The sequence below is a fragment of the Gobius niger genome (genome assembly GCF_951799975.1).
Source record: "Gobius niger genome assembly, chromosome: 11".
NCBI lineage: Eukaryota > Metazoa > Chordata > Actinopteri > Gobiiformes > Gobiidae > Gobius > Gobius niger.
In genome coordinates this window covers 29,192,919-29,208,424 of record NC_136862.1, presented here as the reverse complement: position 1 = coordinate 29,208,424, position 15,506 = coordinate 29,192,919, and the positions used below count along the sequence as shown (strand labels likewise).

Genomic DNA, 15,506 nt, shown 5'->3' with positions numbered 1-15,506 from the left:
CACTGTATCGGACTGTTGTGGTGAAGAGGGAGCTGAGCTCTCAATTTACAGATCGATCTAGGTTCCCACCCTCACCTATGGTCATGAGATCTGGGTAATGACCGAAAGATCGCGGATACAGGCGGCTGAATTGAGTTCCGCAGGGTGGCTGGGCGCTACTTTCAAGATAGGGTGAGGAGCTCAGTTACCCGGGAGTCCTATTGGGAGGAGGCCCAGACCCAGGACACGCTCGAAGGACTATGTCTCTGAGCTGGCCTGGTGTCACCTTGGGGTCCCCCCCCAGAACAGCTGGAGGAGGTCTGGGTGAATCGGGGAGTCTGGGCATCTCTTCTCTGTCTATTGACTCCACGACCTGGCTCCGGATAAAGTGGAAGAAAATGGATGGATGGATTTTCCACTAGGGTTTGTCCTTTTAAGTGTCTCACAATTCAATGGGCGAGGAAAGCCCTTCTCTATGGTCCTCATGGAGCTGACTTTGCTGTAGTACCACCCTCTGGTGACCAGGGGTGGTAAACAGGATTCTGTTTGGGACTTCAGACCTCCCTAGAACAGCTTAAAAGCCTAGCAAAGATTTATATTTTTTCATGACGACGGCTTAATAGCACATGCACATTGTATTAACGTTGTGTGATAAAAGGGAGCGTCGGCCTCGGTCTTACAACCCTGTGTTTACAAGGCTGCTGCCGCCTCATCTAGAGAAGGAAAACCCTTTTGTGATACAGGTTATATCTATTCAATCATTTTGTAATGAGAGCAAAGTCACGTGCCCAAAGGTTTAGGAGGGTCCTTGAGCATGAGGCTGAGATTTTTTTCTTTGTTGGTCTGGATTCCTGTTTTGCCATTCCTCCTCTGGCTTCCTGTTGCGCAGTGCACTTTTTGTCCTTATACGGTGAAAGAGGCAGTGAAATATGCTAATTAGTCCTCGCGCTTCCAAGTTGAGATTCACAAACTTCAGAACACAGGTGCAAAGTAATTTTCCTACTGAAGAACGTGTCGTGAATCAGGCGCAGTTTTCTGCGTTTGTAAATACAGATTTTAAGAAGTTTCTTAAGATATTCCTAAATGAGGCCAAATGCTTTTTAGGGGTAAAGCATTTTTAGCGACCCGTGGTTAAAGCAAAGCAGCAACATCAAGGCCGTGGGAACCCAGGGTGCTGAGGGCGCTGCAGTTTGTGTACTGCAGGCAATATTAATAAATAAAAAATATGCACAGAAAAGGCATTTTTGGGTCAATTTTGTCCCTCAACACCCCCTAACTAAAATATCTTCCCATAACTCTGAACATCATCTCTGTGGAGAAGACTTGGTGATGTCCTGTTCAAAGTTCTAAATCAGGTGTGTGACGAGCCACTCACAGAAAAGATGCACGTGATTACAGGTGAGCCTATTTTTCACCAACAGCACCATTTGTATGGAAATGGCCCCTTCTCTTCTCCTGCCAGGTTATTCCGGTTCCACATCTAGAGATGGGTCACCAGGCGCCATGTGGCTGGCCACTGCTCCTGACGGGTTAAAAGGATGGATCAATAACAGAGGAAACATTTTGTTGTACAACTGTATAATGACAGATATAGCGGACTATATAATAGTTCCAAAAAATGTAACATATCCTACTTCCAGTCTTATCCTTCTTGTTGCTTTAGTTCATCCTTCGCTCATTTGTCTTTGTTGCTTCCTTGCGTCCTCTCTCCTCCCTCCTATGGCCTCCCTCGCCTCCTCACTGCAGTAAAACTGTCTCTCTTTGGTCTATTGCCATCAGCAGTGATTACTTCGGTAAAACAGTGCTCCGTCGCAGAGATCCAATTTTCCTAATGCACCGCCGTCACACGAACGCACCGGCCGGTTATTGATGGGGCAGAATGGATGGAGGGATGGGGTGGAGGGGTGCACTGAGGGACACAAAGCCTGCTGGGAAACGGGACGAGACGAGGACACGCCGGACTACCAGACGGGACAAAGACACATTCAAGAACGGCTTAAGAATCTACACAAACACTTTTTGCACAATGGACAAAGCTGGTTATCTTTGAAACCTTTTGTTTTTTTTGCTTCAGAAGTGTTATTTTTGTGTTTACCTCAACGGAACAAGCACTGGACGTCCTGCCATGGCTGGGTTCATTGTCCACAGGAGTCTAGACATGCTTGAATTTTCCCTTTTTTTCCCCTCGCCCACGAGATCACTAATGTGAATAATGACATTTTGATTCTGTTGGCAAAATGAAGAAAGTTGTACTTGCTTGGATTACAAAAGTGGACTTTGATTCCAGAAAACACAATATACCTGGACGCGGTTAAGCAGATGGATGGGCACCACATTTGTAATTCTCTCTTCTTCATTTTTTAAATAGCTTCAACGCTTTGAGTAAAAAAAAATATGGAGCTGGCCAAGTACAAAGTTACAAAAATGTCTTCGCGTGTTGGATTTTCATTTTTTACAAACTGTATTTCTTTTTTCTATAAACAACAATTCTCAACAACAATAAAATGTCTGGCAATGCACCGTTTTGGTTAGATTTCAGGTCACGGGACCCAGACATATTGATTATGCTGTAAAAATTCTGCCAAGGAGCGAAAACCAAATGAATTGCCTTTGGCTCATCTTCCTCAAGTAAATGAACAAGCAGTTTTTGTTGGATCTTTGCACGCGCCAAAGAAGAACGCTTGCATTTTCTTTCCAGTTTTGAAAAGCAAGTATTTCTCTCTGAAATGTTGCGCCGCTTGTATGACCGTAAGCAGTCATATTTAGCAGCTGTGTCATCTCCAAGTGCTTGACAATACTGACCTCGCATTTATCTGACGTCGGAAAACCACGTCTGTCGAAAAACCATGTTTGTCGAAAAACTTTGTGGAAGCAAAGATCTGAGCATTGGCGAACGATAATCGAGCAATGAAAGTGAAAAAAGATATACTTTTCAACTCGTCCACCGAGAGGAGGAGGAGAGCCACGGAAGGCTGATGTCATGCGGTGACTTCTGGGAAACTGAGGTGAGTTAAACGTTGGATTAAACGCTGATGATTTGTTTGGATTTACATTTTCCGAGAGCAGCAGGGGGATATTTTTCACAGACTCCTCCCCGGTGGTGGCTCAAGTGAAAGTTCAGATACAGGACGCACAAATATTTCATCCAGGTTTTGAAAACTATATGTATATGTGCATTTCTTTTTTTTATTATTTGTTTTAAAGGAACTGTGCTGTCATCAAGCCAGATTAAACAGAAGGGGTTTCTGGTTTCTGATTAGAACCACTTTAAAATCACCTACTAGCTTTAAAACGATGTCAAGTACAATAGGCCAAACAATGCAACAAATTGTGCATTTCTACAGTTATTTTCTCCCTATGGCAAAGTGTTGCAAGTGTCTTGCCCAAGAACACAACAATACACTGCAAAAGTCATATAGAAATGAGTTACTTTTTCTCAGAAAAACGCATATATGTCTGTAGACAGTGGGACAAGTATTATTGCACTTATTATAATCTTAACCCCTGCTTTAACCTTGCACTTGGTCTCTAGTTTGGTTTTACCCAAATCTAAAAGCTTCTCGACTGGAGCCTATACATGCCTTTTCCAGTAACATCACACATAGTTCCATCCATAGCCTTACGTAGTACTGCAACATGTAACAATATCTTTACTCAGGATGAAAATAAAAGACAACTGATTGACAGTGGCATTTTCATGTACTCATAATCATTGTTCAAGAAGATAACAGTTAAAACAAGGCCCCAAAGAGCAGGAATGTGTGTGATTTAACCAGCAAATGTGGCACAGACGTCGCAGCGCTGTCTGTCGAGCTACAGCAGGATTTACTAAAGATCTGCTTCACTAAATTAACATCAAACAGAAAACCTTTCTGTGTGATTTTTACAGTCTGTCATGCCAACAGAGTCTCAGTCTGAGTCAGTGTTTGAGCCGCTCAAGACGTTAGCATGCTACCGGTTAGCAACTGTCATCAATCAACTGTCAGTGGCTTCAACACGATAAACATATGTGTGGTTCACATCTATGAACACTGAGGAAATACTACAGTAACAGCTCAGCTCTGACCTTTGTCACATGTTGCATCCAAGGCTAGAGGTTTGGAGTGTGGGTCAGGGCTTTCTCTTGGAGAGGTCAGAACTGAACTGTTGAAGTTAAATGCTAACCGGTAGCATGCTAACATCTTTAACACTGACTCACTGGTTTCTTCACATAAACGTGCGCTCTCTGGGGCTGTGTTTTAAATTGTTTTCTTCTTGAGCAATGATTACGAGTATAAACATGCCACTGTTAACCAGTTGTCTTTCATTTATATCCTGAATAGAGATATTGCTACATGTTGTAGAACTGCATAATTCTTCTTCGGTATTCAACATGACTGAAAGGCATGTATAGGCCAGCGTAACACCTCTTTTGACTAAGACCTACAAAACTCATTTAAGATTTCTCGCGTTTTTGTGGCTTTTTTTTTCAACAAGCTTTTAGATTTTGGGAAAAGGCGAACTGGAGAAACATGCCACTGTTAACCAGTTGTCTTTCATTTATATCCTGAATAGAGATATTTCTACATGTTGTAGAACTGCATAATTCTTCTTCGGTATTCAACATGACTGAAAGGCATGTATAGGCCAGTGTAACGCCTCTTTTGACTAAGACCTACAAAACTCATTTAAGATTTCTCGCGTTTTTGTGGTTTTTTTTTTCAAAGTCACTGAAATTAAGGCTAAATATTTCTACCTTGAGTATAATTTTAACTTATTAAGACATTTTTTTGCATTGGTATTAGCTGAGATTTCACACTTACAAGTCGATCGCCGTTGCCCAAATTGATTAACTGTTTTCTCTGTCGGAGTCAAACATTTGTGCATTTCTTGTATTTTGCTCCAGTCGCGCAGATGCCTTCAGAGGATGATCACAGGCGTTCTGCATGCCCTGGAATCAAAAGACTTCTGCGATTAATCAGATTGCTAAAGTACAGTATTCCAAAAAGCCTTGAATTATGTATAATATAGAATGCCCATAAGAACAAATGCGACCACTTTATGTAGATTAAGCCTCAGTCTGGACTATCCATCTCCAAGGGTATCGGGCATTAGGGGCTTTCACCAAGTGGCCCTAGACTCATAGGTCTCAATAATACAATTACAACAGAGTCCCCCGGAGACTGCAGGAAGCTTTTTGTTTATGAAGATCTGAGAATGAATTGGTGACTGATTTATTACTGCGAGCTAAGAGCTTATGTGAAAATAAAAACGTGACCCACAGAGCCGCCTGTTTCTTAACCTCTTTACCCCCACCTGAACCGAGCACATTGTCTCCAATTTGGCATTGCCCAAAGCTTCTTGAAAAGCAACAAACAAAACATCCAAATAGCGTCAAGAAGAAACAAAAAGAGGATTAAAATGCAACAAAATAGTGTCAAGAAACACAGAGCAAGAGGAACAAGGATGTTGCATAAGAACGTGTCCAAAAAGTAACAAAAACTAGATGTGAAAAAGGTGACAACATGGCAACAATGCAAGGAGAAAGATCAGTTTAGATGAGTTTTGTAGGCCTTAGCTTTCAAATGAGGTGTTAAACACTGGCCTATAGGCTGTGAGCTCCAGTGGAGAAGCTTTAAGATTTGAGTAAAGCCAAACTGGAGAAAATGCGCTGGATTAAGGCGGGGGGTAAGAGGCTTAAAGTACCCCTCAAGAGAGCTGAATGCTGACTGAGATCGCAATTGGAATGGCTGCAATCGGCTAATCACAAAAGCAAAGAGCGCTGATTTAACGCTCCTGGACGTGTTTAAAATGCACACTGTGAACTAGAGGCAATACTCAAGTACATGTAACTTTTTGAAGTAACTGTACTTCTTGGACCATCACATAGAACTTTTTCACTTCTACTTACCTATTACCTTAATAAAACTTACTCACTGTTTTTCCATACTGAGATATGTTCTTACCTGAGCTTAGACGAGTTGATACGTACCTGTCTGGTCTTTGTGCGTGCCTGTGGAAGAGCGTGGTAGTTTCCAACTTTACCCCCGTTTGGAGCCATAGGAATACATTGGGAGAGGCCAAATGCTAACAACATCTTTGGTCGTGACTGAGGGCACGCACAACGACCAGACAGGTACACATCAACTCATCTAAGCTCAGGTAAGAACATATCAGTATGGAAAAACGGTGTTCCTTTAAGTATCTTTTTGAAGCCGTTTTTTTCATACGGTACTTTTTTACTTCTACTTGAGTCATATTAAAATGTATCTGTACTCTCTATTAAAATAACAATAAATGAATAACTCGTGCCTCTGTGAGAAAATATCATTGTTGTCATTTCCTCATCATTTATGTCACTATTGAAACATATCAGACTTTTACACCCTAAAATTACACATATTATTCTAAAAACTCTCCAAATTTCCGTCCATAGTTTTGTGTCAATCTGCGGAAAACCCCGTGGTTCCAGAGCAGTGCATTATGGGACTCAGCTGCTTCAAGTCCTGGAAACAAGATCGGACTCGCCATAAAGGTTTTTCCTCTCTCCCTACACCCCTTTTCAGGTTATGGTGCACTTTAACCTGTCAGGAGCAGCCATATACAGTATACTCTGCCAACGTTAATGAAACATGTTCACAAATGACACATTCCACACTGTCCGTTATAAATGTTCACTATGAATGCACTTAACATTGATTTGCTGGTCGGGTGTTTCTCTCTGCAGGGAACAGAGATGTTCTGGCCAGTCCTGGCTCGTACTTCTTCCTCTCGAACAGCGCAGGACAAGGAGACGAGTGGCTCAAGACTCTCAACAAAGGAGCCTGGATCCCCTTCACGGGTACTTGTATACAGTAGCTCGCCAATTTTACAGTAAAGAGGTCTGGATATATGCGGTAGTATCATAGGGATATGAAAAAACTGCAATACTCAATAACTGTTATTGTGGGGTACATAGTAAACCAGTGTTAATTTCATCGACTAAAATATTTAGTCTTAATTTTAATCAAAGTGATATTTTTGCTGACTAAAATTGGACTAAAACTAAATGAAAGGTTTTTCATGAGACTAAAATGCCCAGATATTTTAGAGTTGACCAAAATAAGACTAAATAAAAAATGAAAAGGAGAGACTGAGAGTCTGAAAGAGCCTGGTGTCATGTAAATCCTCCGCCAAAGGATCAGCTCTGACCTTTGTTCATGTGGAGCAGCTCCATGAAGCAGAGGAGCAAGATTAAATTTGGTTATAACGAACATTATAAATGTCGACTAAATTAGTCTTAAATTTAGTCGACTGAATTTACTTGCAATTTTAGTCGACTAAAACTAGACTAAAATGTACGATATTTTTTTGACTAAATCTCGACTAAATTTAATACATTTTCATCAAAAGACTAAGACTAAAACTAAATTAAAATATCTTGTCAAAATTAACACTGTAGTAAACACACTAAATCCAAACTAAAGTATCGAAAGCAATTTGTTTTTTCATTCAGCTTTTTCAAATTGAGAATTAATGGGACAAAAACAAGGCTAACATAGAGCTAAATTAGGAGAATCATGACTGTCAAAAATAATTCATGCCAAACCAATATACTAAATGCTATTTTTACAGTACGTAAGTTGAAACTTAAGCCACCTGATAATGTAAGTTATACATACTAGTATACTAGGAACTAATTGTTTAAAATGTTTAGTTGGATATAGGCATGACATTTGGAACTGATATTCTATTAATGTTTTAAGAATAAAGAGAAAGCCACTTAAAATTCTAGTGAGGCATCTATTTTATGAGAGGTTTTCTAAACTTTTCTGTGTATGAGACATGTGTCAGACCCTTTTAACTACTTACTATAACTATTACACAGTTAAAGTTTACCTCAACCCATTACGAGGTAGTCTAAGTTCAGCCCCATTGTTTTGTTTTTTATAACCTTCAGTTTGGAAGGTAAAAACTGAAGGTAAATTATTCTGACAAATTATGAATTATTACAAATTATTATGAGATGACGATAACAATGTTGTGCAGATTCCAAATGTTATGTTAACTTATAATAATAAGTCAGAAGCTAATGAACTAAAGTTAAAAGGTGAATGTATTGAGTGAGTGAGTGAGTGGTCGGTGGTGGTCGGAGAGGCAGATGGCACAGACTGAAGGCCTCGCTTCAGTCTACACCAGGGCAGCTGTGGCTACAGTAGTTGCTTACCACCACTAAGTATGGAGTGAATGAATAATGCAATGTAAAGCGCCTTCACGGTAGAATGGACATTTTTAAACCTCTTAAAATATGTATGTCCCATTGTAGTGGCAAGCACATCTTTTCCACAGCTTTTCCACTAGTCCAATGTAATGTTTTTTGTTTGTTTTTCCAGGCGTGTTTGGCCAGCGTTTGGAGGAGACCGTTCTTTATGAGCGTAAATACGGCGTGCGTCTAGTGCCCCTCGTGGTGGAGCAGTGTGTGAACTTCATTCGGGACAGAGGGCTTCAGGAGGTGGGTCTGTTTCGGCGGCCAGGTCAAACACGGATGGTCCAAGAGCTGAGGCAGGCCTACGACTGCGGGGAGAGGCCCACGTTCAACAGGTGAGGCATGGTTTACCAACTGGGATCATGAAAAGAAAATACTTTTTTCTCCTTGTGTCAGGTGTTGAAGAGCTGCACACGTTGGTTTTGGGGTCAGAAAGCCTTCAAAGCTACAACAAAACGAGAATCATTGATACAGCACTTTTGGGAGGACACAACCCTCTTGTAATAATACAGTCCCGATCAAATGTTTAAGTTTAAATTTCACATTTTGCATGGTTATCTTAACAAGGTTACAAATAGAACTTCAATCTGCAGCGAGAAGGAATGGGAGTGAGACAAAACTAAAAAATGAGTTAATCTTTTATGGAAAAACAATAAATAAACTGAAAAAGCAAAAAAATGTGATTTCAGTGTCATTTTCTGTCCGGTATTCACACTGCCATGACGTCCTGATGGCAAAGGCAAAAAATAATTCTCGTTTAGAGGTTGGGTTCCTCCAGCTTGGCACTTGTAAATACTTTTGATAAACTCCATAGACGGTATTTCTTTACAGTGTTAACACACAGACTTCTTTGGCTTTATTTTGGCTGCCTTGCCTGTTATTGTTTGTATTGCAGTGATGCATTTATGTTGCATAGAGTGAAGCCACGCAGGGCGATTCTAGGATTCAGATTCTGATTTTGCATGAAGAATATTAGCACAGCGGTTAGCACTCGTGCTTCACAGCTAGAAGGTCCGGGTTCGATTCTCACCTTCTGGAATGTGCATGTCTGCGGAGGTTTCCACCGGGTACTACAGTTTCCCCTACCACTAAAACATGCACAATAGGCCACAATGAATGATGTATGTGTGAATGCATGGTGGAGGTCACAGGGCCAGATGTTTGCAGTCGGGACAGCGTTTCTGTCCCCAGGTGGTGCTCAGTTTCAATGCATCATTGTCTCATGTAAAGCTCTTTGTGACTATGTCTGTGAAAGGCGCTATATAAATAAAGTGCTTCTTTTTCTTCTTTATGGGATACAAAATAAAATAAATATTAATGCTGTAGTGCAAGTTGACAATGAATGTTACTAAGCATATATGAATGCAGACTTGCACATTGTAAGTAACAAAATCCAAACCTTTTCGTTACTGTTAGCATTAGTTGGTCATAGCAGAGCATTGATTTTTGGTTGGTTGATCCATATTTCACCTCAGAAATATTCAGCACACAACATAAAATTAGACCAAGTCTGTAACATAACCCGAAATAGTTAATTTGGTATCCCTCAGAAAAGTGATTAAAAAGTGCTTCAAAACCCCTGTCCTCGTGCCACCCCAGCAAAACCAAGTGTTCCCCTCAGAAAACCATGCAGGGTTAAACTCCGCTCATGACTGAAGAGTTTTCCATCTCTCACTGCAGTGGCACAGATGTCCACACTGTGGCGTCGCTGCTGAAGCTCTACCTCCGTCAGTTGCCTGAGCCCCTGGTGCCTTACAGCCACTACCAACACTTTCTACAGTGTGGGAGGAGCCTGTCCACCGACCGCACACGGGTGAGAAAACTGCACAGAAACACATTGCTAACTGACTAAAATTTGACCAAAAGGATGGAAGTGTCATAGATCTTAGCTTTCAAATGAAGCATTACACTGGCCTATAGGCTGTGATCTTACTGGATAAAATGTGCTCGGTTAAAGGAATAGTTCACCGTTTTTACACATTGAGATATGTTCTTACCTGAGCTTAGACGAGTTGATGCGTACCTGTCTGGTCTTTGTGCCCGTGGAAGAGCTTGGTAGCTTCCAACTTCACCCCGTTTGGAGCTATAGGAATACATTGGGAGAGGCCAAAATGCAAACAACATCTTTCGTCTTTTTGCGTGACTGAGGGCACGCACAAAGACCAGACAGGTACGCATCAACTCGTCTAAGCTCAGGTAAGAACATATCTCAGTATGGAAAAATGGTGAACTATTCCTTTAAGGCAGGGTGCTGAGAGGTCAATCTACCTGTCAGTCATGTGCATTGGACTATAGTCTTTGTAAAGAAGGAGAAGTGACCAGGCTTTAGAGTTGTAGACTAGCCCGCTATAAGAGAAAGTTTAGTTTGTACATGAATCTGACATAAACTGTGAAGCTAAGCCTTTTCGCGAGATTCCTGAAAATGTTTCCTGTATTGTTTTTTTGTCTCAGGGTTTGGTCCAATTGAGATACATGCTTCACGAGCTTCCGGTCGCAAACTTCAACCTCCTCAACTTCATCTGTCAGTAAGTGCCAAAAGCAGCCGCCTCCACACAATGATGGTCCAGTCAGTTATCAAATCATTTTGCCTCGTTTTTTTTGTCCAGATTTCTCAACGAAGTGCAGAGTTACTCCAGCAGCAATAAAATGGGCTGCCAGAACTTGGCCACTGTGTTCGGACCCAACATTCTCCGCTCCAAAGCTGAGGACCCGCAAAGCATTGTGGGAGGTAGGAAACTCATACAGAACAAGGTGAATTTCACTGATCTGTTGTTATTAAGGGTTTCTATTGAATGAATGAACAGTGTTGTTAGCATGGAAGAAGATGGAGCCGTTACTCAGTTGTCCGTGATTTTTATTTGTTCTTTAACCTGTTGCCTCCCTGCCTTGACCGAGTGCATTTTGTCCAGTTCGGCTTTACCCAAATGTAAAAGCTTCTCGACTGGAGCTTACAGTGTAACGCCTTTTTAATTTCAAATCCATTGTGGTGGTTTATAGAGCCAAAAACATAAGAATTGAGTCGACGTCCCAGTATTTATGGAACTGACTGTAAGTGAATGTTCTCCCATCCCTGGACCAGGAGCGGCGCTGGTGCAGGTGTTGATGCTGGAGTTGATCCGAGAGTACCACTGTCTTTTCTCCAAAGTGCCTCCTTCGTCTCTCAGAACATCGTATGCCGCCCCCTGCCTGCGCCAGCTGTCTCTGCCGCTCATCACGGAGAAAGACAACGACCAGGCAGGACAAAGGTAAAACAGCGACTTTCTGTGTGATTATGCTACTGTGAGAAAATGAAATGTCACTTAAGTCATTTGTGCTCAAAGATGAATCATACCTGTTTTGCTTTATATGAGAGTAACTGAAATACAGCATCAAACATTAAGCGAGACAAAAATATCTGCATGGAATTCTTAACAGCCCTTTACCTTAGTATCAAAGCCATACTTTAAATTTTGAAGCATAAAATACATGGACATGTTGCTATGTTGCTTTGACTAAAGGCAGGGCCATCGATAGATTTGCTGAGGCCTGGGTCCCACCTCCACATTTCTGATCATTTTTAGAAAAGAGGCTGGTTCATGGACAGCCCTGGTCCTGGGTGGAAGCACTCTTTTCTACATTAAGACGGTGATGATCAATGAAACAGAGGTTACTATTTCAATATTTATGAATATAGGAAAAACGATTTCAACATTTTGTTTTTGCAGCATTCAAGTTTTGCGTGTCTATTGGAAACACAGCTACTGGCACAGCCCAATATTATATAAACACAAGGAGCCTGATCTTCCATGGAGCTGGAATCTTGCATGCAAACGGTGCTCCAGTGCTTTCCCCGGTAGATTGAGGGCGTCACGTAGCTACAAACAGTGCTGACCATATAAGCGCTTCCTCTTTGCTCTCCTCTTTTCTACATTAACATCGCGGACAGCCTCGTGCGTCTTATTAAGCGCTCGCAGGACAAACTACAAAGTATTTCTTCCACTGTGAGTTAAACACTGTCCATCTCCTCAATATATCAATGGTCCTGTTCTTGCGCCAGTATTAAAGAGAGCGGGGCAAACTCCATTCTGCGTGATATAAACACCAGCACGTGCGCCACCCACAGTAGCAGAAAATATTCCAGTCTGGCACAGTCTGTAGGAGGAAAATCTTGGGCAGGGACCACTGCTGTGCATAATATTGTCATGGAAGTCAATGCAGCCCCAGTCCAGCCCACATACTGCGCCATGTCTGAAGCTGAAGGTTACACAGAGCGCAAAAGTCTAAATCAGAGTACAGTCTGCCTTTAGAAACACAAGATCTGGCCCATTGTCTCACAGGGACTCTACCGAATCAAACTGATTTGTGTAAAAAGGCATATTTTTGTAGACTACGGTATGTTAACACTACAACTAAGCATCATGTCAATAGACAATGCAAAAACCCGTGCCACATTCATAAATGAACTACTACTACCATTGTTGGTTCCTCCTTTCCTGAAATCTTCCTCAGTATGGCTTTAATCTAAGAGCTTCTTGGAATGTAACATGAACCTTATTGGATTCTCAAAAACCATGTCTCCCTTTGTCCCTGTATTCCTAGTAGTGTGTCCAAATCTGAGTTCTACCAGAAGAAGCTCTTGGGTCATCGCCACACTTCCTCTCACCCTGAAACAAGCCTTTTCCAGCCCCAACGCTCCACAAGCCCCTTCCTCAACATCCCCCCGCACCAAACCGAAAGCCAGGGGGCGCACTTCGAACCCTCTCTGCCTCTCTCCAACCCCAATGGCCTGAGCTGGACTGAAGCCTGGCCCGATATACGAGATCCAAACGTGGACTATTGGACTCCTGAAGACGCCCCCAATGAGGGACTAGCGTCGCTCAGCGGGGCCAGCAGCATTGGGATTTGCAGCACACCCTCTGCTTATGACAACATAGAAAAAGGGAGTGCGAGTAATAGTGGCTCGTTTGAAAATGTTCAAGCAGAAAACGCAGAACCACAAGACAATTTGGACGAACAAAATGAGCAATCTTCAACCTCGTGGTCGTCCTGTGAGATCATCCCGTTGGAGGAGACCCAAAGCCCGGCCCATTCTGCAAAAAGACACGCAAGTTTACCCATAGCAATGGAGCTAATTCTCGGAGAAAGTGTTGACAAAGAGGAGCCGTTTGAATCCTTGCATTTCACCACCCCGACGTCGCGTTCGGAGCCCAGCGGCAGCCCACTGAGCACGGGCAGCTCCGAGGTCTTCCTCCCATCAGGCCCTCCTCTGGAGCTCCAGGACCAGCAGGGGCAGGCCGGAGCAAGCAAGCCCAAAGACGAGCACTCCCTGCTGGCCGAGCTACAGCGGCAGATGGCCCAACAGAGGGCGGAGTACCAGGCCAGGATCCAAAGGTGGGTATATTGTTGGGTACACAGTAAGAAAGTTTACATTTTACGTATACAAAACATAAAATAACTCCATTATTCAGACTTTTCCAATGAATGCATGTGGTGGAAAGAGTCTTCCTCAAGCAAGACTACCGTTACTTCTAAATAATATTACAGTAGTAGAAGTAAAAACTGACATGTGGTAAAACTGCTCTTAGACGTTTTTCAAAAGGTGCTGAAGTACATGTAAATATGAAGCAGTTTGGGCAGGTTCTGCAGCCTAAACTAATCCGTTGATGGTTTCATAATGCTTTTCAAAGAAGAGATGCATTGTTTTTATTCCTGAAGCAAACCCGACCACATACATGGCCCCAGCTTTGCGCAATTGGAGCCGTGAACTCCCTTTGGGCGTAATATATTGCATGGTGTGTCGTTAAATGTGGTACAGAAGGGTGGAACAAAAAGTTGGCACGAAACAGGAAGTGGTTTACATCAGCTGTCGCTTGAACGTAGCCCCACAGGAGAGCGGTTAATTCTAAAAACTCTGAAACACAAGACCTTTCATCACACACCCTGTCCATTTATGAATGTGGGGTGCCATAGGACTTCTTCTCTAACAAATGAATGGTCCTGGACATGTTGACAATCCCTTCTCAATCTTGATAGTGAAAATTCTATTCCGAGTTGAATCACAATCATACTATTTGTTTGTCAAACGTTTAAAGAGTGTTAAGTGTTTTTCTTCTGCAGACTAGAGCGCTGCAACGACGTCCTGGAGAGGCAAATCACTATTCTGAGGCTGACCCTGGAACAGCAGAAACGCAGCCACAGTGTCGCGGAGACTCAGATCAGACACATGGAGCGCGCCAAAGCCAACGCCGACCAACGCAACGACAAACTGCAGCGAGAGATGGACGTGTTCTTCCAGACGTACAAACAGATCACAGAAGCAGAAGGGGACGAGGAGGCCGACGGGCAAAAGCCGCGGGCAAGAGAGAGAGTTTTACAAAGTCTATAGCAATGGACCCTCATCTTTATTTTATTTTTTAGCAAACCGGGCATAGGGGTCGCTGGGAAAATGCAAGCAACCCCCTATTCCCACTCCTGTCGCAGAAAAAGAAACCTAGAACCCAAAACAAAAATGTGCCAAACTGCCAAGAGACAAGTTCACTTTGGCCATACCTGACAAAAAAAACAAAAATATGACTAAATGTTAATTACAATATAAAAAAAGATTAAAAAAAGACATTATACATATACACTACTAACCTGAAATGGACAATTTCAAGTTAATAAATGAATTCTGCATTACTGAGATTCAACCAAGATGGTCAGTGACTAATGTGTCTAACAATATTGCAATAAATAAAGTTTACATACTACTTTGAGACAAAGTGGTTTCTATTTTATTCCTTCCATTGTTTTGGATTGTTTCTGGACCAATTTCCAGAGTTTGGTTTATGTTTATTTATTTGAGAAGTCAACAATCTGCTCAAAAGGAGTGGACTGAAGCAATAGCTTATGAGCGCCTACCTTGTTTTGTCATAATCTTACATATCTATTTGTTCATTGATTCATTTTCTTTTCTTATTAACTAACAGAGGTGTGTTGGTTTAATGTCACATGCCATACAACAGCTGCTGCAAAACCCTGAGGACTGAACTCTGTATGTGTTATTAAAAGTACTGTATTTGGGCATTAAAAAGCATTACTTCTGACTTGCTGGTACCCGGACAAACCCTGTCACAGTGTCTTTTGTGGTATTTTATTCCTTTTAACAAAAACAAAGGCAGACGGGGGTTGAACTGTGTGAACATTTATTATTTATTTGGCTGGAAAAAAAAAAAAAAACATTTTAGAGAGAAATATTTCCATAACACACAAGTATCACACACTTCAGTCAAACGTAACGACGTCAAAAGGTCTTCGCTTGTTTTTGCTTTTGAACTGTTGCATT

The 15,506-nt window shown here is 42.0% G+C and overlaps 1 protein-coding gene and 1 long non-coding RNA gene across 2 annotated transcripts in view; both read left to right on the top strand.

Moving 5' to 3' along the window:
• LOC306970430 overlaps window positions 1–15,506 on the top strand; it is a 441,258-nt gene that overhangs the window by 171,435 nt on the left and 254,317 nt on the right. The gene's annotated exons all lie outside the window — the stretch shown is intronic.
• Window positions 6,418–14,597, top strand: LOC306970196 (rho GTPase-activating protein 24-like). The gene is made up of 9 exons (XM_079566074.1): window positions 6,418–6,493; window positions 6,686–6,799; window positions 8,331–8,538; window positions 9,884–10,016; window positions 10,655–10,728; window positions 10,810–10,931; window positions 11,283–11,448; window positions 12,782–13,573; window positions 14,300–14,597. The coding sequence occupies exons 1-9, from the start codon at window positions 6,442–6,444 to the stop codon at window positions 14,565–14,567; spliced, it is 1,929 nt and encodes a 642-aa protein (XP_079422200.1). The 5' UTR covers window positions 6,418–6,441; the 3' UTR covers window positions 14,568–14,597.